General features: G+C 34.6%; 1 protein-coding gene across 4 annotated transcripts in view; it reads left to right on the forward strand.

Moving 5' to 3' along the window:
- PIBF1 (progesterone immunomodulatory binding factor 1) overlaps nt 1–23,850 on the forward strand; it is a 106,957-nt gene that overhangs the window by 63,920 nt on the left and 19,187 nt on the right. For all 4 annotated transcript variants that reach the window (XM_066545069.1, XM_066545068.1, XM_066545070.1 and 1 more), the window contains 5 exons: nt 2,768–2,918; nt 6,959–7,049; nt 10,314–10,416; nt 12,185–12,315; nt 21,320–21,404. In XM_066545069.1, the coding sequence (XP_066401166.1) occupies nt 2,768–2,918; nt 6,959–7,049; nt 10,314–10,416; nt 12,185–12,315; nt 21,320–21,404 (561 nt within the window). The remainder of the gene's footprint in view (nt 1–2,767; nt 2,919–6,958; nt 7,050–10,313; nt 10,417–12,184; nt 12,316–21,319; nt 21,405–23,850) is intronic.

Here is a 23,850-nt window from a genome sequence, read left to right on the forward strand (position 1 = left end):
CTAACCTTGCTAGTCCTAGCATGATGGGTTACCTTGGTGGGATGCCAGACACCCACCCAGTCACTCTTTCCTCCTCCTGAAGAGGATGGAGGTGGGGTGAATAAGCTTATAAAGAGCATGGGTTGATATAAAGATTGGGACATCACTTGCCAATTATCATCATGGGCAAAACACACTTGACCTGGGGAAAACTAATTTCACTTATTACCCATTGACACAGGTTGGATGGTGAGAAACAAAGACAAAAAGTAAAACATCTTTGCCCACCCTGTTCTCTTTTATTTTTATTTCCCTCCCTCATTTCTGACTCTTGTACCTCCCCCTTCCAGTGCAGTGCAGGGAGGGATGGGAAATAGGGGCTCAAGTCAGTCCATAACAGCTCCTCTCAGGAGGAGTTTCTTCCTTACACTTTTTTATCCTGCTCCTGTGGATCCTCTATGTCCTGCAGCTTCCTTCAGGAGAAACTCTCCCTCCTATCTGGGCTCTCCGCAGGTTGCAGTGCCTTCTGGGGATGTCCACCTGCTCCAGTATGGGGTCTTCTATGGGCTGCAGTGTGGCCATCTGCTTTGGTATGGTCTTTCATGGTCTGCAGGCAAGCAACCTGCTCCACCATGGGCTGCAGAGCTCCATGCTGTGGCAGCTGGAGCACCTCCTCCCCTCCTCATGTCACCTCAGTGTCAGCAACATGGCGCTCTCTCACTTTTTTCCCCTCACTCCTCACTGCCATGCACCATTTTTGTGCTTTATTAAATACAGTTTCCTTGAGGTGCAGCACCTTTGGCTGAGGGACACAGCCTGGGCACCTGCAGCCAATGCACCTGTTTATGTGGGCTTTAACCACTTGGGCCTCTTCATCTCTACAAGCTTAGAATTTATCATCTTTAAAACATACTGTTCACTTATTTTAATCTTGGAAATGTGAGTATTCCACAGAGAACAATTACTTTAAAACCACATTTCTTCACCTGTCCAAATTTAGTCCCAAAAAATATCACAGAGTCCTATTTATGAGATTAAATGAGATTGGTAGTGTATGTTTCAAACAAATGTCAGGATACAAACTGGAAAGGACAGAAGAAAATTATTTGTATGGCAGCCTTTGTTTTTTGGGGAAAGGATGCCAATCTTCAGATCCCCACATTTCTAGTGCTAAACCTGGCTAAGTTGTTTATGAAAAGGAACTATAGAGTGGCAACAGAATTAGAGAGCTTCAGATAGACGGTAATTTCTTGTTTTGTCCATATTGGGACATTCAGATCCTGGCTGATGGGGTTAGTTGTGGTCACAAGCACTGGGAGTGCCAGTTTTGCTAAACTTAGAGGTTGCTAAATAAATTCTTAATTGCACAGACATGTCTAAACTTGGAGAATGTAGTTCAATTTGAGTTATATTTTCATTTTCTTTGTGGAAATTTTTTGATCTGACAATAACTCAAATATTTGGTATTCAATTCTACTGACGCTTTTGGCACTTGTTTTTCTTTTTAGAGAGACACTTTTAAATTCTTTCATTTAGAAATATGCACTTAAGGGCTCTTTCATTAAGAAATATTCTTGCAGAATTTAAATATTTGATGTCTGAAGCTTTTATTTTTTGTTCCTTTTGACTGAATTCTTGGGTTTTTTAAATTTTCTCTCTTATATACAGCATTAATGTACTAAGGTTTTTTCCTTACCATTACAGGACATTAGTCTTTATTAATAGCGTAGGCACTGGTATCTTGTGGCTCAACTACAGCTTTCTGGACTAACTTTTGCTTTTATTTAGGGCATAGAGTAGTTTCTCTTGCTAACCTAGGAAACAGATGGTTTTTATGTTGTCCAGTTTTAACATACACATTTATTTCTTCTGTGACACTGGACTGAACTTTTCATATTCAAGTGGCTTGTGTCTCTAAGCACTGTGAATTCTTTCGTGGTTTCGACAGTGACTCTGGTATTACTGCTCTGCACACTGTGCATATATTTCTGTACCTGCAAACCTATATTCATTTGTCATTCTGAATGTTTGTGATTTTTACTTGGAAGTTAGTATGAAATTTCACAGCAGTACCACTTGGTTATTACTTTGCCTGTTTTGGTGGGATTTTTTCTGCAAAGTATGTAGATTGCTACTTTACATATCAAGGACTTTCTTATTCCAGTTTGGTGTGTTTATTTGGTCCATGTTTTTTCCTATTTTCAAGCACTTTATTAAACTTAAATTATTATACTGGCCTTCATAGCTTTTAATTTTGAATATGAGAGTCTTTTGTTTAAGCTTACTGGATTAAGTATTTACATAAGTCTTGAATGTTGATAGCATATTACCTTTTATTAATAAGTAAGTGATAAGACTGGTATGGCTTTAATGGCAAAGTTTTGAATTTGTATTATGCAAAGGAATCTTCATAAATTGATGACTGAAATCAGAATCCAATTAAAGCAACAAAAATTATTGCATTTATGCTATTTTGACTGCTGTGTGTAAATTTTTTTAGATGTTACCTGGCTTTTCCTAAGTTTCCTTTAAAATTCTTGTAGCTTTTTCAGACAGCTTCTTAGAATTAATAAAGCCTCAGCAGATAGGCCTGAGATCTGAGAGTTTAATCTTTGCAGGATAATATTATTGAAAGAATAACTGCTTTTTAAATTACTTAAATCTTTGCTGTGCAAAACTTGCATCAAATATTTACTATCATACCAGTACACATTTTACATGTATTTTGCCTATTTCAAAAATCACTGTAATGCTGAATCCCTGATCTTTCCATTATTCATTCTCACAGGTGCTTACAAAGGAGTTTTACAGTCTTCAGTCTTCTAGTGAAACCCGCATTATTGAACTTCAAACACAGAATTCTGAGTTTCAAGCGAGACTAGATACTTACGAAAAACTTGAAAAAGAGCTTGATGAGATAATACTGCAGACAGCAGAAAGTAAGTTCTGTTACAAGTTGTTTTATCTGTAGGTGTTTCTGGCATTACAATATCATTTTTCTCATGACTTGGAAAGAATTGCAGTGCCTGTCATTCTTCTTTGTTATGCCTGACAAGTAAAATGCAGTAATTATTTTGATAGAAAATATTAATGGCAGGTTTCTAAGTGTACCTGTAAATATGTATCAAACATCCATATGTTTAAGTTTGTGCTTATTGAATATCAGCTCAATATTCAGTCATTTCTCTTTTCTTTATTCTAATTATCCATTATAGTTAGATACATTCTTTAGCATTTGTCCATTATTTTAGTATATTTTAAATGTCAGAGAGCCCTCTTTGTTGACAGGCAAATACAGGTTTTATATTGCATTACAGTGATTAATGTGAATTTTTTAACTAATTGGAAGGAGGAAAAAACCTCTTCCTTCTGTTGAATTAATAACAATTAGACATTAAGTAGTTGCTTGTGGCAGCTCAGTCTGTTCCAAGTACTAAACCATGGATTAAATTCTTACCTGATTACTCTTGAATATTTTGGCTCTCCTTTGCAAAAATTAAAATTTTCCCAAACACAGCAAAATTTGTGTAAAATCTCTTTTTGGTTCTTAGCCTAAATCAATCCACAAAGCAATTAATTTCTAATTTGAAACTCTGACTCTAATCTTGAAATCTTTTAGCCAGTGTGTAGACAGAGTAGGATATTCTAAAATTTCAGACTAATTCAGCTGTCATCTTCTCCTTTTCTCCTTCTTCCTCCTTCAAAAAATAGTCACAATTTATAAAGTATAGAAGATTATTGCATAAGCTTTATATATAAACAGTAGTGTCTGGTAAAGTGTGCATTATCAAGATGTAGTAATGTTAGTGACCAGACTGCCCATGCTTTATTCATTTTGTGCACTGCAGCCTGTACTTAGAATGGCCTGAGTACCCAAAAGTTCCAGTCTGACCATAAGCATGTTTGCTGTATACACGCTTCTGTTTTAGTCAGTAATACATTTTTTGAAGTGTGTGTGTTCATATATATATATATACCTGCCTAAGGAGTATTTATGTATTAACACAGAATTTTTGGACCTTACCTTCATTTTCTTCAAGGAGAAAGTAGAGTTCAGAACACTGGTTTTTGTTTACATTGGTTTACGTTTTCTTACGCATCTTGGGACAGCAGTTAAGTTTTTTGCCAGATCATTCTTAACTTCTTCTTAAATATCTATTTAAATTACAATTTACATTCTATGCTGCAGAATGCTAAAGAAAGGAAAGTTTCCAAATGAACTGTTATTTTAAAACATAGTGACTTTATTTTCTGATTTCCTTGGAGAAAAAAAAGGAGTCATAGCTTAATATTATTTCAATATACTTTCTCTTTAATACTCAACTTGCTATTTTGGTGTATTTGATATAGGAAGTTAAGACTAATACTAGTTATGTCTAGTATATTAGGGAAAACAGAAGAAAAAAAAGTAATTTTTTTAAATAAACACTTTGAAGGAGAAGATAGATATACTTCCTCCTGTGTCTCAAATTATGCCCTGATAGTCATCAATAGGTAAAGGTAGAAAAATAACTGAAAGGAAGTATAACTATTTTTCAAATCAAGTGTTTTATGGAAATACTTCAGTCCATCTTTCTTGGAACATAATTTAGACTGAAGTATTGTGTGGAAGACAATTAGAGTTTTCTACAGACTTTAGTGATAATAAGGATTATTCTTCATTCCTGTGGTCACCTCTTTATATTTAAATAGCATATAATGCTTTTTACTTCATCCTGAGTCATGAAGCCTCTGCTGTTTTACACTATTTGGGGATGTCAGTGAGGGTTGGGTTCTCTGGACTTTTTAATGAACTGTGTATTTATTTACACATGTGAGATGGCTTTTGTCATATATATATATATATATATATATATATATATATATATATATATATATATATATATATATATATATATATATATATATATATATATATATATATATATATATGACCTTTTTTTTCCCTTTGGAAAATATGCATGTGGAAGAGATCACTGAATTTTTACTGTTACTCCCTGATCATTATGCCTCACTTTATTAATATTGAAATTACATGAAACAGCTTAATCAGGAAGCTATCAACAATTTATATAGCCACTTCTTACAGTGCCTAAGAGGTTTCCAGATGAATAGCAGTAGTAAATTTCCTTGGCATTTGTCTATTCTTCCTTTCCAGGGTACAATCTTCATGCTAGGGTATTTTTGTTGCAGACTAGTTGTTTGCTTTTTCTTGTTTCCATTGCTTAGTATCTTTCTAAGAAAAAGACTGAACCCATCTATATCCTCACAGTGGCACATCCTTGCTGAGTAGCATAAGAAACTGTCATTAAGAAGTGTCCCCTAGCTTATAAAATGTAAATTTACACCACAAAGTCAGGTGAAGAGTCTGGAATGTTGTAAGAGAAGAGAAGCACACACTGATACAGAATATTATTTTGATACCTACTACATTTCCAATTTCTTTTGTGTTTGTCTTCCTGATGTGACATTCACCGGGCACTAGAGACAGATCTGAATTTACAGGACAGGATCTTACTGACGTTTTCCTGAGACATTTGACACTGAGTATGTAACCAAAAAGAAGGGTATTAACAAAGGCAGGATAAATTATTCTTTATGTTTTTCTGAACCAGAGGTGTTTACAGCACCTAAGAAATCTCTGTCATATTTAAGACAGCTCTGAAGTGCTGGTGTCTTTGTAGTGCCAAATTAGTAAACATTGTCTGTCATACTTACTGAAATTTCTATATTGTTTTTAATGTACTAGATATGTGACTTACCACAGGTGCTCTTCTAGAGGCTTTTCTCTTCCTAAATGTTTTAAGAATCCTTGTTTAAAATAGCATTACAAGGGTATTAGACAAGCGAGAAAAGAAGTTACAGCATTTTGCAAGTTGTTGAGAAATTGAGGTATTTCTGATTTTGAGGCACTTGAGCATTAAGAAAGATGAGTCAGATAGGACTCACATAATTTCCTACATTTGTTTCTCCTGTGCCCAACTATTTGATTCATCAGAGCTTTTGTGTGGTGCCTGGGCTGGTGTTTATTGTTCTCCCTCCTTCTCTCACACCCCTGCCGCTCCCATTTTTCTCATTGTCCCCCTTTACACCTCCTCTCTGTCCCACTCTCTCTGCTTCTTTCTATTTCACACATACACTTACTCTTTTTCTTTTTTTCTTTCCCTGGCCCACTTCATCTTACAGGAGAGTGGAAACCTGAATTCCAGAACTTGAAATATGAACATAGACATTTTAATCTTGCTGCTATTGGGATTTCATTTCAAAGCAATTATAATCTGTTTAAAACCCTTAGAAATGTGTTTTCAGAAATCAATCACCTATGGAAGCAGAGATTTTTTTAAATTTTTTTATTTTGCATGTACTTAAGAATCTCTCTTTTGCCCTTCTCTGAAGAAATGGATGGCATTTGTTTTCATCAAGTGTGCTGAAATTTCTGATCACCACAGCCTTTCAAAAACCATAGTGAGCAGCTTCGCTGTGACATCAGCTCCCTTTGCAACATCAGATGTGTCCCTTCTGGTCCCATGGACTTTGTTATGTCCTGTCACCTTTAACACTTCAAATTTTGTCTTCCTCTACCTTCTCATGTATGCACTGAAAATTAATTATTTAGGTTAAAAACTTAAGCAACCTAACTTTCTACTGCTGAAGTAAACTTATGCAAGTAGTATGTATTTTGTGACCATACCAGCAGTATGAATATTCAAGATAACTGAACTATTTTCCTTTACTTTTGTATTCCAAAAGTCTTACGTTAATCATAAAAATGAGAAGTGTTGTAAGTAATTAAAGTGTGGCACTGAATTTGATGTTAATGGTGAAAAAAACGGTTCCACTCAAGCCCAGAAGGTTACACCCACTGAAAATTTAGCTTCTAGAAAAATGTTTTTGCATGTTGAGTTGTAAACAGAATTGCTTAGAAGTTTATAAGTTCTGGCACTGTTCTTCAACAGCACCTTTCTGCATTTTTTTGCAGTGGAAGATGAAGTTGAAGCTGAAAGGGTTCTCTTCTCATATGGATATGGTGCTAATGTTCCTACAACAGCCAAAAGACGACTAAAGCAAAGGTAAAAAAAGAGTACCTCATGAATTCACTTGTTCGAGATAAACTAAATGAAGATTATGTGCATTATGTTTTTTATTAGAATCCAGCCAGTTTGATTAACATGAAGAGGTTTTTTAATGGCTTAAATTTACAGGAATAGATTGAGGACTAGGACCTGTTAATGTAGTTGATACATATGAATGAGCATATTTTGTAGGTCATTTTAAAATCTCTTCTCATTGACTTTTAGAAAGATTATTGTAATTGTATAAAATTAAGCAGCTGTAAAAACAGATTAGTTCCATTGTTTACATTTATATAATAGCATATGCATTATTAATACCCTAAAATCATTGTATTTAATAGTAAGAAAAACATATCTGTCAGGATATTAAGAAGGACAGTGGTTCAGAGCATAACTATTTTATCTTCACTGATACAAGATCGTATTCCACTTGCATTTTTTTTTAGTTTACTCTGATTTGGTCAATTTGAAAATTTGATCAATAGACTAAAATGATGCATAGGTGAAAAACATGCCTCTTGATCATAGTCATTTTGAACTAATAAATTTATATTATGCATTGTCTTTAAGAAATAATAGTGACATTTGAATGGCTCATTGTGAGCTTGTGTGTAGTGGCTGTGACTCACTTCTCCCACACAACTATCAACGGGGTAAAAGGAAATGACCTCAGGCTTGCCAGGGGAGGTTCAGGTTGGACAAGTTCTTCACAGAAGTGGTTGTCAAGCATTGGAATAGGCTACCCAGGAAGGTGGTGGAGTCACCATCCCTGGAAGGTGAAGAGTGTGCAAAAAACTTCCATGACCCTGTTGCACATCTGGTTTAGAAAACTGTTGAGAGCTCTATAGCACCATTTCCTAAAGCTTCAGTTTATTCCTCTTTTGTCAATAGTTTGGGCACTTCTCTGAGTTTCCACTTTGATCCTTCTTTTTCCTCACTTTATTAGATTGAGTTTAGATTATTTACACATATGATGACTCTGTTGAATTTCCTTTGAATGCTGAATCTGATGATCAGGCCAGGATTTCAGATATGCTTGGAAGACACTTTCTGAGCTTAGAAGCAGCTCTATTGGAATGACTCATATACTCCACTTTTGTTCCAAAAGGCATTGACTAATAAACTGACTTAATCCTTCATAATAGTGTTGGAGACTTCATAGAATTTCTTTATCTTTTAGAATTAAAAAGATTTAAAAAGTCATAAAAGACTGTGTATGGTTTACCTGTTGTTTTGATTCAAGGAAAACTGCCAGGCCGATAATGTGTGTGATGCCTTTAGCTGCCAAAGTTTTTAAAAGCAAAGACTCTGACACCATTCTCTATTTAGCACCATTAAAGAAACACAGATAAATTTTCTGCTCTCTAGGATTGCTTAAGGAAAGACAATCTATTACAAATGGGAATAATCTTCTTTCTGGAGTCCACTACCTGCTCTTTAATCCCAGACATATGGGATCCTAAATGAAAAGCTCCTTCAAGTTCACATCATGCACTTCAGTCTCTCAAAGTTTGTACAAAATGGACCTTTTCAGGTAGTGTGGGATCTATACTTCTTTGGCCACTTGCCAGAAACAGCTCCTTCATTACTTCAAACATAGGCATTGTACATCCTTAGTACTAAATTGAGCCTGCCTGGGAGCGCTCTGAAGCATCAAGACCAAATGGCCTGTAGAAACCTGTTGCCATAAAACAGTTCTCAGTGTAGGATAAACTACATGTGAACAACATATTGGCAGTAATTTGCTTGCCCATGCTGACTTCTCAGCTATGTCTAGGAACTGCTTGGGAAGTGTTAATGAAAGAATACAAATCACTACCAGGATGACTTTGGTGGTTTGCTAACAAGGAATTACCACATTTTTGAGCACTGCATAATTTTCTTGTATAGTTGGAATCAAATCTTTCCAGCATAAGATGCCCTTGCACATCAGTCCCTTTGTCTCTTTGCTTTCAATTCAAACTAGTTAAAAAACATACTGAAAAGTATGCCTGAAAGGTGTACTTGTGTTATCCTTAAATATTTGCAAATTCAGGTGAAGTTCACTGAGTAGTTGAAGCCTGGAAAATTACAATGGGCTGCATTCCTAAATTTGCCATGGGAAGGTATCCAAGTTTTCACTTACACTCTAATAGCTACTAGTCAAAGAAGTGGTTCCTTTCTCTTTTGTACTAGATGAGATTAGTGCATGAAAGAGTATGTTTATAACACAGATAAAGATTATTAAGACTTCTGCCAAATCCAGAAGTCTATTCCATTTTACTGAGGAAGAGATGGATGTTATGACTGGTCAAATTTTCAGATAAACTTCGTACACTCATCTAGATTTATGCACACTTAAGCCTGAGCTTCAAGTCAGTCAATCTGCTTTAGACCACTCTACCCTCTCATAGATTCTGTATCATAGTCAGGAAATGGTTGTGGTGTTACTCAAGAACCACCTGGATGCAGTCCTGCACAACGGGCTTTGGAGGTTGGACCGGATGACCACTGTGGTCCCTTCCAAATTTGCCCATTCTGTGATTCATAAGAGTTTGGAGGACTAGGTTAGATGTCTGCTAGTAGGCTCTGCAGTGCATATTGAATCTTCCCTTTCCTGACCATGGACCTGTGCTCTTGAATAGATTCAAAACTCTTTGATTCTGGACATAAAGCTTGCAAGAGGTTGAGGATTTAATTTTTTAACTAGGTTGTTTAAGTAGGTCAATAATCCTTTGTCTTCAAAGTTAATCTGGGACTCCACATAAGAGTTTATTTAAAACAAAATTGGCAATAATATTAAATTATTTAGCATATTAAATGTCAGACAAAACAATTTTGCCTCTCCTTTGAAAGTGATAAAATACTACATTTTAAGTGTTTTGCTGCAAAACATATATTAATGAGCATCTTTAAACCATTATTTAAGTTAGAATTAAAATGAGTTTGTAAAATTGCTAAAAAGTAAATAATCATAATTAGATGAAGGATTTTGACAGTATTTCTACAGTTGTGTAGTATTGGACAAATTGTAATTACTATGCATAAAATATTACAATAGCATAACTTTGGGAATGTTATTTTAGTGCTGTTACATTTTGTAATATTTTCACTGTTCTTCTAACTTTGACTATGCAGCATGTTTAACTATATAGTTTATATATGTTAATATTTAAGCATTGGTGAAAAATTAAGGCAATCAAATCCTGAAGTATAAATGTTAGAATTTCTTTTGCCTATCTTGGAAAAAATTCAAGTTGAGCTTGCTTTTTACTGGCACAGTGTTCACTTGGCAAGAAGATTGCTGCAGCTAGAAAAGCAAAACTCGTTGCTTGTGAAAGATCTGGAACATCAGAAGGAACAAGTAATACAGATTTCACAAGAGGTAAATCATTATTACACAAAAATTCAAATATGTAGAAACATTGCAGAACAGCAGTTCATAAAATGAAATCTTTTCTAAATAGTGTTTTTTATCTATTTGATGTTAAAAAAAATGGCCTCATAATTAACCAAAACTCCATGATAGAAGTTTTCAAAGAAGTTTATATTGTGTTTTGCAACTAATATTGAAAGGAGAATTACTTTACAGGCTAAACAAGAATGTAAGCCAGACAGACAATGTTTTGATTTCTGAACAGAAGAACAGCCAGCCAAGCTAGTTTGTTCTGTTTGATACTTAATTGTTCAATGAATGCATCACTACTTCTTACGCAGCTCTTCTGTTAAATCACTTTTGAAGATATGTACCAAACCTCAGCTTGAAAGGTCCCAGAATTAGGGCAAAGTAATTTTTTTAAAAAATCTTTAAATCATCTTTTAATGTTTCTCATAGGAACGAAAGGACAACTAGGTTTTCTATTAGATGATGCCACCATATGTAATTTGTAGGCTTACTATTTCAGGAGTAGTAACAGCTTAACAGTTTGATTTTTAAAACTACAGTATTTACAAATTAGAATTACTACACCCAAGTACTTCACAGAGTGAAAATACTGAAATTTCTGCATATTTTTAAATTACTTGAATTTTATAAATTGTATGTGTATATATATGTTTATATAGATTATTTCAGTGAAAGATACATGAACAGTGAAGTTTGGGGATTTTTTAACCAATACTTTAATTTGTTATGTATTCTTAGGTATATCATGGTAATTTCTATTTGACTAAAACATATTCTTTCAGGTTCTTACTTGGAAGAAAGGAAATTGGTGAATCCATTGTTATCCTTGGTATTCCTCCATATCACTGTTCTTTGTCTTAAATTGTTCTGTGTTTCACTTCAATACATTTCTTTACCCACAGTAGTTTTTTACTTGCTTCACTGATGAAAGATTCACTATCACTGACCTTAGTTCAAATTCCTGCAGCTTTCCACAGGAGCATCTTCAGCTCATTTTTATCCTGTCATTATGTTTTTGATCTTTTACCATATAATTGTATAGATTAAATCATAATACAATCCAGTACAAAGTTAAACATTGTTTTTTTTGTGTAAAGTTCTAAAACATCTCTTTGCTGTCTTTACATGATTTTTACTCCCAGCTATTGTTTTTCTTGATTTTTTTTTAGAACAAACCAGGGATCCTGTAGACTACAGCATGCTTAAGTAGCCCATTATTTTTCTTTCCACTGACAGTTTGTTCAGTCACCTAGATGAAGTCTAGAACATGGATAAAAAGCTGATGCAAAAGTGATTTTTTCAGCTTTTGGTTTGAGCTTGCCTCAAATACTGCTACTTAAGTGCAGTATTTATTGTACAACCTCTTCAGCTTTTTAAAGTAGGGAAGAAAAGACCACAGTAAGTCAATAAGACCATAAACAGAGGTATTGACTCTACTTTTTTTTTAATCAATGGAAGCTGTTACATTAAAACCCTTGAAAATGCAGATTAGGGGAGGGTAGAGAGTGGTATCATTATTGCATTGAAAATAGCACACAATTAGAACAGAAGAGTGTGAAGATAGTGTACTAGTAATCAATTTGAAGGAGGTATATTTCCTTATTTGTATATGTAATAAAAGGTTAGGAGTTTATATTAATATGCAATTGGTAAAAAACAATAATATCCAATAATAATTCAGTAATAATCAAGTAATTGTGCTTTATAAGTTAAAAAAATTTATGGTAGTTATACCTTTTTTTTGCAGCTTGACAGAGCAAATTCTTTGTTGAACCAAGCACAACAGCCATACAAATACCTCATTGAAACTGTGCAACAGAGAGATTCTCAAATAAGTCTACAGAAAGAACATATTACACAACTTGAAAAAGATTTCAGGTAATTAAAATGACTGATTCTTGTTTTACTTTCTCTTAAACTGAAGGTAAAAGCACTTATATTTTTATCATTAGAAAAAAATTGTGCTATTGTCCACAAAGTTGAGATGTTAACACTCCATGACTGACCAGCTCTAGTCCTCATGCTGGAATTGTAGCACTTCTTATTTGCCTCACAATATTTGCCTCACCCTGTCAGAAAAGGGTACTTTAGTTTTGGAAAAGTAGCTGTGACAGTTTTAAAGTGAGTTTGGAGTTGAGAAGAGCTCACATGAAGTAGAGAAGAGTTCAGAAAACTAAAAAGAAAGAATGACACACCCGTTGTACAACAGTAAAAATCAGGAAAAAAGTTGGAGAAAAATTATAATAGAGTGGTCCACCAGTAAAGGGTATTTCAGCCAAAATTAGAGCATATGCTCTCATGGAGACTCTGATTTGCTGCTGTATTGATCTGTCAGAGCTCTCTAACCACTGAGCGACTTCCCTAACATCTGATTCCCAGGTAAGCTGTTACAAAATAGTATTCCTTTCAAGGAAATTGATAGCTGAGTCCCACTGCTCTACAGAAGAATTAGAATTTTAAATATTAGGTGTTTATGTGGTGTCTTGGTTTAGGAAAAGCAAACAGTAACTATTAAGAGACATTAATGTGATTCTGTTATGAAGCAATTACATGAAAAATACAGGATTTTCCACTAATCTACTGAAGCAATTAAAATAAAACAGGATTCACCCTAGCTAATACTTAATCTTACATACTGTCATACATATGTATCTATTCAGAGTGTTTTGATGGTTTAGGATGGTATTTGTTATCCCTTTAGGATAACAAAAAATGCTAAAAAATGCTAAAAAATGCCTAAAAATGCTTATTATCCAAGCAAATCTATATATGAATCAATAAGTTTATAAATAAACTGAAATATTAATTCATAGTTCCTGACAACATATTTTTCACTGAGCTTAATTTTGATTCAATAAGAATAGACCTTTTTTTAATTCCAGAATCAAGTATTTTTAATATTTTCCTAGACTTGTTACATTATAAGAAACACCTCAAAGATAAATTATATTTTTCCAGAAAATGAAAACTTCCAGTGTTCTCTATATACAGTGTATTACTTTCCATTTGTGAAAATTATCAAAGAATTGGTCACAAATTTTTAGATTATGGAAATAATAATGGAATGGTTTTGTTATTCACAAAGTAGTTTAAAAGTCTCTCAAAAGGAAGATAGAAGGGGAATACATAGGTGAGGTCATTTCTGAAAGTATATGTTTCATGCTTTAAAATCTAAAAGAACTTAAATGTGTTGTTAACATTGATTTTCTTGAGTTAAATGGCTCATTGCCAATAATCTGTATGCTTAGATGTTCTTCTTAAATTTACCCTACAAACTAAGGTACTTAAATTAAAGACTTAGGTCAACTTTCCTTAATAGTTCATGGAGGAAGTGACATCTCCAAAAAGTAATTCAGATTTTGGGTGGAGTGAGTTATTTCTTAGAGCTGCCTATTACTCTCCTTTAACTGTAAAGGAAATTTTTTTCATTTTAAAGGGACTCAGGTTAAGAAAGAAAATGGATCTGCCCTAGAGTGTGAGCATTCATGGTAAACATACCAGCAGTACTCCACTGTGGGGAGCTGGGGTGTGTTCAGCATTAGTCTATGCTTCTGCAAATGAAAGTGTGACCTGACAAAAAAAATATCATAGCAAAAAAAAGTAACACATATTTTGCCCATCAGTTATTTTGGTAATTTTTTTTTCTGGTAGTTTCCAGTATTCCTTGTAAACTGAAAATAGCTTTTACTCCACTATCACAAGTTTGCCCAATTTCATAGGCCAGAGAAATTCTTGGGAACAGCCTAATGTTTTAGGGCTTTTGGTGCATATTAGTGGTGTAGTCCTTAATTTGGCTATTCATAACTCTGTATTTAAAACAAAGATCCTACATTGTTACCTGGTATTCCCTGGCATACATGAGAAATCATCATCTGGGATGAAATTGATAATGTTGGTCCTTTGCTTTCCGATAAGTGAGAGGAATGTTAGAGGTAGGGATTTCTAGAGAACCATTACATTCAAGAAATTTCTTGTCATGAGGATAACCTTTTGGAATCTGCTGATGACAGTTTTAAATTAAAATATCCCTTAGGTGATTTCAGATTACTCTCAGCTATTCCAGAAGTGAATCAGAATGGGATTTAAGTAAATTAATGATAATCCTACCAAATATATACCAAGTGAAGCTCTGCTGGATCAAAAGATTTAGCCCACTATTCCTATCCCTCTTAGTTTGTTAAACAGCATTTTGTTGGTTTGTGCATGGAATATTTTTGAGAGGATGAGTTCAGAGAATTAATGCTCCTCAAGGAGAGCCCTAAATTCTGCAGATAATATTGGTGCTATTAGAAAAGTATTAGTGCAAACACTAAACATGGTTTATGAAGCCTGGTCTCTCTGTATCTCAGAGCTGAAGGAAAATTTTAATATTTGTAAAACCATTTCAAAATGAAATTATTCTTTCAACCATTACCTATGATTAATAGTTAATAATACTGCAATTCTGCAGCAACCTCTAATCTGAGGTTTAATTTGTGCTACAGGTACACAGGTACATTATTTTTTAAAATTTTAAGTACAATAATGCATTCTTTTTTTTTCTAAACAGCAATTTCACAAGAACCAGCTAAAGGAAAAATAGTGCTTGAATTCTTGTTTTCAGACGGACCTTCAAAAATACTAGTGACTTTCTGGGTGCATAATATTTAATCTCATATTTGAGTACCAGGTTGGAGACAAATTAATGTTGTGTTGATAATGCCTGCACCCTGAGAATCAAGACCTAATTTATCCTTACAGTTGCTCCATGCTTGATCATAACTTTCCTTCCTTCTTATTTAGTGTGCAGATTCAATGGTGGAGGGGTGTTCTTTCATGTTGTGTTTTTATCTCATCTGCTTATCAAAAGAAAACATTCTGTAAATCATGGATTCCCCAAGCAGAACAGACACATCTGTGTTATCAGTGCCAGTGTTCTCTATCACTTCCCACTTAACTTGAGTGTGGAGGGATCAGCTTTGGAAATAAGAAGGACTTATTTGCAAGTGAATTTACTTTTTTAGTCTTAATCCATAATTGCCTCCTATACGCAGTGATCATGGCCAATAGTCCTTTTAGAACATACTCCTGGGGTGATTAGGTTCCAGCAGATTTCCCAGGATGATGAGTCAGTACTTTATTGCAACCTATAAATGTTTTGCAACCTGCAGCACTTTGTACTTCCATGTCTATTGAGAAGTTTGTTGGTTGTACTGGATGTGGGTTTGATTCTGTGATGAAACAGAATGTTGTTCAACAGCAGATGTTGTTGAATCAGCACAAGAGGAAGACAAGCACAAGGAAGGCTATCTATGACAGAAATCTCATTTTGGATGTTCTTGGGCCATATCTTTATCAATTTTTCACAAAATAACCTAAATTCACTTATATAATGGTCCCTTAACAGGCAACAGATGTGTTCAGTATTCTCCACACTCATAATTCTATTAAAGTGTCATTTTTTACAGCAGTTATTTCTGCAAGAGGAATGGGAAAGATGGGAAAAGGCAGATCATTTCGATATAGTATTTTTGACAAGTTCTGCAGACCCATCTAAGTCTCTTTTCAGCATGGTCTTCAAAGCTCACTTCAACTAGAGCAGCTAACCTGCCTTCATCCCTAATTGTCACACCTGTAGAGCCAAGGCTGTCTTTCAGATCCTACATATCAAAATATCTTCCTCACTTGGAAGGACTGTTCAAGTGGTGCTCAAGGTTCCCTGTGTCAGTAGCTGTCAGACTGAATCACAAAGTGGTTTGGATTGGAAGGAACCTTTAAAGATCATCTAGTTCTACCTTCTTGCCATGGGTAAGGATGTCTTCCACTAGATCAGGTTGCTCAAAGCACCATTCAACTTCTCACTGGAAGGAGAGAAATAACCAGAATACTTATCAGACAGAATTAAAGTAGTATATCCAGCAGACCTGGGATACTTTGATGGTTCGCTGAGAAGTGTGTCTGTTCTGGACATGTAGATCTTAAGCCGTACCTTCCTAAGAGCTGCAAGAGCTGTTGTGGTTGGGGTAAATGCTCAGCTGGGCTGCTGCCATTGCTGGGATTTGCATGAACAACTTAGGGACCCACTGCCAGGTTATTAAAGGTGTGTGATACCACTGCTGAGGTTCAGGAGTGAAGGCACAAGCATATTACCACTCAAGGAGAAGGAGAGGTTGTTTAGGATAATGAGGCTCTGTCAGGTGTTGCCCACATACGGTGTTCACTCTCACTCTCATTCCCGTCCATTTAGGATTCTTCCAGGCAGGCCATGGGCTGTGCTGGCACTTGGCCTCAAACAGAACTTGGCTCTGGGAGCAGAGAGCACTTCATGTCCTTCTGAACTGAGCCATGCACCTGCAGATATATTCCAGATACAAAACCTTGGGCTTGAGTGACAGGGCATCTGCAGGATGCATTTATAGGTGGTCTGCATATCTCAAAATACTCTGTTAAGTAACTTCTTATTTATATTAGACCACATAGCACTCTCGTTAATAAAAGTAAATAGTGATGCTTAATAAGAGCAGTGCTGTGTGTGAGGATGACTCCTTGCTGCTATAAAGAAATGTCTCTAGCATACAGTTCTTTAGCCAGAAATTAAAACATCACATTTAGCACTCCTTTTGAAAAGAAATGCTTGTAACTATGTCATGCTGTGGGAAAACAAATCTCTGAGTTTCATTCTTATGTATGTAGTGAAGTAATTGTAGTTTTAGTACATAATTTTCTGCTAAAAACATCTAGGTTTATAAATAACTGGAGATGTTAAAAGGACTTCATTCATAAAGAGAGGGTATTTATTTTAAATGCAGTTACTCAAATTTCTCAGTACCAATGGCTGGTTTTAAAAGAGGTTCACTTACGCAAAAGCAATACTCAAAAGCCTTAACTGTGTGGAAAATCCAGAAGCCGTATAAGGATTTTGCTCACTAAGAAGCTTTGTACTGAAATGTTCCTTACCTAAACATTTTGGGTTCTCTAATTGCCATCCAAACATAAAGCTCAACATAGAGTGTTAGATGAGTTTTTCCCATCAAAGAATGGGCAATGAGCTTTTTATGAGAACATTACCATTCCGTGAAATATGCATCATCTATTCCAATAGTACTGCAGCTTACCAGAGAAATGCTCCAAGCAAAATTTGTAGAAATATGTCCTTTTTTTATACATTTTCTGAGCTGTAATACAACTTTTAACAAGTTGTTTGGGTTGGTTGTTTTTTTTACAGTTTGAAAAATTAATTTTAATTTGGACACTTCATGGATAGGTTTTTAAGCCTCCTGAAACATTTCAATTAAAATCATTAAGCAATACTCTCCTAAATCTGTTTAAAAATCTGAGCTGTGATTATTTAGCTGCACAATGAGAGATCACTGAATTGTCATGCATTCTCTCTTGTAAGGAACTTTTGTTTGGAAAACGTCTTATACCTCCCTTTCTAACTATGTGACTTAAGAACAGCATTTGACCTTAACTAATAATTAGCTGCTTACTTTGAGCTATTCATCTGTAATTTGCAGACAAGGGATAGCTTCACTACATGGCTATATTATATATTCAGTTATATGTACAAAACCTTTACATATACTATTTGCATTTCATTTTTTTCAATGGCAATACTATATCTGAATATAAAATGAAAAAAAAATCAATATTGGACTATTCAACTTCATGCTGTAAGGGGAAATTAACAGAAAGGCACAATCTATTTCTTACAGCATCTGGAGTACACAGTTCACTGAAAAAGAAACATAATTTTTTTTTTCCAATATGAGTAGAAGTAATAAAAAATCCACTACTATATAAAACCTATGTTTATTTTGTGTGTCCAGCATAAACATATTATTCAGAATATCTAATTATAGAACCCTCTGAACAGGATAGTAAATAATATATTTATACTTCAGCATTAAAAATGGTTTAGTTGCCCAAATTGAAAAGAGTTTATAAGGCTGAAACTGGGAAATGTTAGTATCTATTCTCCAGAAAAATCACGTTGCCTAAAAATGTCTTACATACGATATCCAGGCTACCATGGCTTTAGATTCTGAGTGAAGCAAGACAAAACAAGCCAGTGGTTGCTATGAGCAATGTGTATGCATATGACAAGTGTATTTTATGGTGAGCCTGCATCCCTGGTACCTGGATTCATACCTGGCTAGGCTTTAAAAGCATGATGGAATGAAACTAGATGTCCTCCCAGACAATTTGGTTTCTTCTGGAAAGTACACAGAAAAAGCAGGATTTGCAATGCTTTTCAGTTAGTTCTCTAACCTGGACTTTTCAGGCCATAGTTCTATCATATCTCACAACAGGCACCTTCTCCACATTGAGGATGAGGCCATCAGTGAAGAGCACTGTGGAGCACATCATGGTCCCATCTTTTTAGATGGAAGTTGCAACCCTTGAGCTCTAGTGTTGGAAGCTGGTTTGCCTAGACTCATAGATGGTGGCTTCAGAATCATAGCAAGACACTTGAGGCACTCCATCACCAAATGGAGCAGCTCATCCTTGCCTTCAGCTGTAGGTCTCCACTGTACATGGCAAATCAAGTTATTTTGGTGATCCATGTGAAAGATAACCTTTAAAAAGACACCAGTGTCCATCCAGATCAATGAAGGACCTTCTTATGTGATGACAAAGTGTCTAGTACCAACAGAAAGAGTAGGTTACCAGGATGTGGCAAGGGAAGGATGATCCTTCAACAGTTCTCACTTAGGTCAGCTAAAACAAATTATAAAGCTGCTCTCTGATTTGTAATACTGCCAGTTAAACGTGGACTAGGTTAAACTACTCTTCACTGGGAGTGTAAGGTATGTTAAACCTAGAATCTCTTTGCTGCTATCCAAGATGTTGGTTCAGAGCTTTTTAAACCAGAAACTGAAATGGTCAGTCTTCTTCCCAAGATGCCTTTTTTGAAGGTATTTCTGTTTAACCTTGTCATATGTTATCATTCTGTCTGTTAACTATTTTCCCACTCTGTTTAATGTGTATATGCCTCTTGCAGTATTCTTTCATGAGCACATGAATTACTCCCTTCTATCTGCAATGATGAAAAAGCACAAGTATTGCAAAACTACAAAATTCAAAGTCTGCATATGCTTTGGTAGTTCTATATCAATGTGTATGACAGAAAACACATGAAGTGCTACTGAATGATATAGTAGTTTATGTCCTATATTTTACTATAAACAAAGAAAATTAGAACTGCTCTACATTGATCACTTATGTCATATTATTTCAGAAGGTATAAGCAGTATAAGTAGAATAGGTTCTATTCTGTAAATGAAACTGAACCTCAAACATGAACTTCTGGTTCAGTCTGAACACCAATGATTATGCTTATTCAGTACACTAAAGTCTTAGAGAAACTTGTATTATTGCTTCTCTAATAAGTTTTTGAGCTTCTAGAAGGATTAGTTTATGTTCTTAGGAAATACAGAAATCCAAGAAAAAGTGATATGAAAGTAACAACACATGAACCCAAGAAAAAGAAGGTATAGCAATTTCATCGTGATTAAAAATGTGACAGAAAATAAAACTTTTGAAAATATTAAAATATTTTTATAATTTTTTAAAATGTTATTACTTTTCTTTTAAACAGTTGAAACAACTGAGCAATTTGGCAAAAGGATACTTTTTTTTTTCTGAGAATTAATGAATGTCTAGAAGGAATTGACAGTCATAATTTACAATACAGAGCTTGTAAGGAACTGCCAGAAAATCTCTGGGGCAAAGGATGATGTTGCTTATTTGAAATGAGCGGATGATACACAGCCAATTAAAGATTGATTTATTTTGTTGATCATTTCTGGATCAAATATTGGAGATATTAAATAATTGGTGTTTGCAACATATGTAATTGCTCCATTTATAAAATTTTAATATATTTGCTTTTGAACTCCTGACCTGTTTGCAGTATTACATATTTGCATTCCATATGCAGAATTGCATTTTTCATAGTTCTTGATTTATGTTACAGTTTATATTGTACAGCGTATTTTGTTAAGTCATGTTAATGGCATATATAACATGTCTTCCAAGAAAATCTCTGTGGCTGTTTTAACAAAATAGATTATATACTGGTATTATGCATGCATTAGTCTAAAATTTAATGTTAGAAACTGATTCTGGGGCTAAATAGGAAATACATTTACTTATTATAGAACTGCTGCCTGGAATCACAATGTGTATGCTAAACATTTCAAATGTTCATGTGCTATAACTATGAAGACAAAGAATGATTAAAGTTAAACATTACATTCTGCTATAAAGGTATGCCTTCATGCTAAATCAGTTTTCATACTTGCTTCATAGGACAAACTTGATCTCATACATTATCCTGGAATAAAAATATTAAACATAACAAAAATACCTTTACAATTTTTGCAGAAACTACACAGCTAAAGGGAGAAGAGCTGTATGTTTTTCTTCCTTGTATTTGCTATTTTCAGAATTCTAAATTCAGTAGTATAAAGAGTTCATACGGTGTGCTACTACTAGTGACTAATACAACAAAGAAATCCACATTTTGATACAGAAGTGTAGGTATGAGGAGACTTACTTTGCTTATAAAATAATCTACTTTTGCCTAGAAGAAACCAAGAAATGATAATAGAAGATTCTAATCATTTAAATTACCCTTCAGAGGGAAAAAAAAAGGCATTTTATGAAGGCTCTGAATAGTGTTTCCATTTGACTAAAATAAGAAGTTGTGCATACATTTGGGCATATTTATAAAAATTTCAGTGCTTGAATATAGAGAAGGATCATTTGATACAATTACTTGAGCAGATTTTTATTGTTGCCAGTATTTAGCTTTAGAAAATGCATGTTTCAGCCAGAACACAAGATTAAAAGAGATTATCTGTTGCTATTACTGCATTTCCTATCCTCTTTTTACCAGTCTTTTAAATAAAGAAAAGACAGCTTTGCTGCGTGTCAAGAATCAAATGGCAGCAGATTTGGAGAGACTTCTAAATGACCGTGAGGTAATCTTCCTTTTTTAGCATTACTACTGTAAGTGCACTTTTTTGCTACTGGGTCTTAAACCGTGGAGAAAAAAATGGTTTCCTTGGATTTGATTTGTTGGGGTTTTCTTGTCTGTTGTTATCAGCAGCACAGGTGACCGTGTCTGTTGGCTACTGGGGAGGGTCTCAGTTGTACTCTCAGTTGTTAAATTCTCTCTGATGATTTATTGTGTCTGTTCTTTCATTTTTTTTTGCCTTGAACAGTGTATGGTGATTGCAAGCATTTAACAAGAATCTAGATAAACACAGTGAAATTGATACACACGTATTCTGCAAGGTCTGCTTTTGCCACAGTATACCTCAGGGATCCCTCTGTGCTCCCCAGTCCTTGCAGCCAAGCATTGGACCAGAGCACTGTTCAATTCATTTCCCATACACTCTCTTGAATCCCTTTTCAACTCCAAAATAGGGGTTAGGGAGAGAAAACAAAACCATAGTTACACAGGTTTCCAAGAAGAGTCGAGGTACTTTTTTGTATACTTACCTGAGTTTGATCTGAGCAAGAATCAGGGTGCTACTGGACTGGATTATACTCTCAGATCTAAAAGTCTGCAAAATTGTGCCCTTTAGGGAACCCTAAAGGCTCTTGTCAAGATTTTTATCTGAACAATCTTAAGAGATTAATATATGGCATAGGAGAGAAAATCTGCAGATTAAATGTCTGAAACAAAGGAGGAAAATAAATGAAGTTTACTGCAGGGATCTGAGAATGTGAATAATACCACAGAATTTTCTGAAGCTAAAGAGTACTAAAGATATAAAACCAAAAGCTGACCTAAGCAACTATTAAATCTTCTCCCAGAGGTGCTGAATAATTTGGCAAGGATTTGCAGAAAAAAATACAACATTAACAAATCAGGAATGAGGAAAAACAGTGTAAATTATAGATACAGAGTGATGCGACCTCATTACCCACTTACCTGTTCAGAAACTTGTTGTAGAGGCATATCAATAGTTCTCTGACAACATCTTTCTTTTCTCTTACTGGTAAGAGAAAAGATGAAGAGATTCCTTTCAAAGCTACAACTCCCCTAAGTTATCCTGTCAGAGTTTGGATTATCACTCATTTTAAAATATTATTTTCATGGAAAGCTGACTATCCAACTCCTGAAGTTTCATTCCACCTCCAAAATTGTTTTCCTTCATCTCCTTTTCGTACTATTCATCACATTCCCTTCTTAGATCACTAAACCAAAATCCATGTCATTAATTGGTCCAAACTAGTTTGTCTCTCCCAAGCACTTTAAAAACTCCTTTTTGTTAGAACCAAAACAAAAGAGTTTCACTGGCAGCTGAGTCCAAGTGAACCTCAACTTAAATTAAAACTACTAATTCTGTTTGCTGAGTTCCAAACCAAACTAATCTATGATTTAAGCATTTCTAGATAGTTTATAAACCTTACCAAACATATTCATGCTTTATCATATCCTTACATTAATGATATGAAAAATACTCTGAGGAAACATGATGTAATTGTATAAACATGTAGTGTTTTTTCCAATATTATAGGCCCTTGGCCTAATTTCAAATTAATTTCTTTCAAAATTTCCTGTTCCTACTCTTTCTTTCCCAACCAAGGGTGCTGCCAACTAGTTATGCTCACAAAGCAATCACACTTGAGTGCCTAGTTTTAGTAGTGTCATATCAATGAGCATGCATTGCAGCTGATTAAAAGCAGTAGAAAGTGATAAAACAAAAATTTTGCCATGTTTTCTAAGAAAACTATAACATTTCTAACTTAAAGCTATGCAACATTTTTACATCCAAACTACATTAGCCCCTGTAAGTACCCTCATAAACTATTCCTGATATGCAGCAGTTTGCTTCTTTGTGTCATTTCACCATTCCAAATTTTAAACTCTGTCAAACAATCAAGGGAGGCTGGCAGAGGAAGGCTTGATTGGAAAAGAAAGGCAAATACTTGAGTCTAAAACAGACTTGTTTGATGTTTCTCATACCCTGAATGTTAAGAAATTGATCAAATATTTCCAAAATTAGTACTGTTTTCTGAAATTTCTTTTTACATCTGTTAAAAATAGGACATATTAGTCAAACAGTGATAATGTTTTTTAAAGATACCTCTGCAGAAAAGGATATGAATAAAAAATATGAAAAAGAAACATTAGAAGTTGCATGTTTGAGGGAAGAAAACTATGAAATGCCAGTACAATGCACAAAAAAAGTCTTCTGAGAAACAAAATATTAGCTAAAATTGTTTCATGAAAATGTTTGAAAAGAACAGGTAGCTTTTGTGTTTATATGTAACTTAAACTTTTGTCAATTCTGTTTATTCCTAATGCAGCCTTTTGTTTTTTACTTCTAATGCAAACTTCTTCCAGTAGTTTTACACTTCATGAATTTCTCTAAAAGGCAGTTATCTCATGTATTGAAATCTTTGTACGGGATA

Source organism: Molothrus aeneus, chromosome 2 (assembly GCF_037042795.1).
Source record: "Molothrus aeneus isolate 106 chromosome 2, BPBGC_Maene_1.0, whole genome shotgun sequence".
NCBI classification, from domain to species: domain Eukaryota; kingdom Metazoa; phylum Chordata; class Aves; order Passeriformes; family Icteridae; genus Molothrus; species Molothrus aeneus.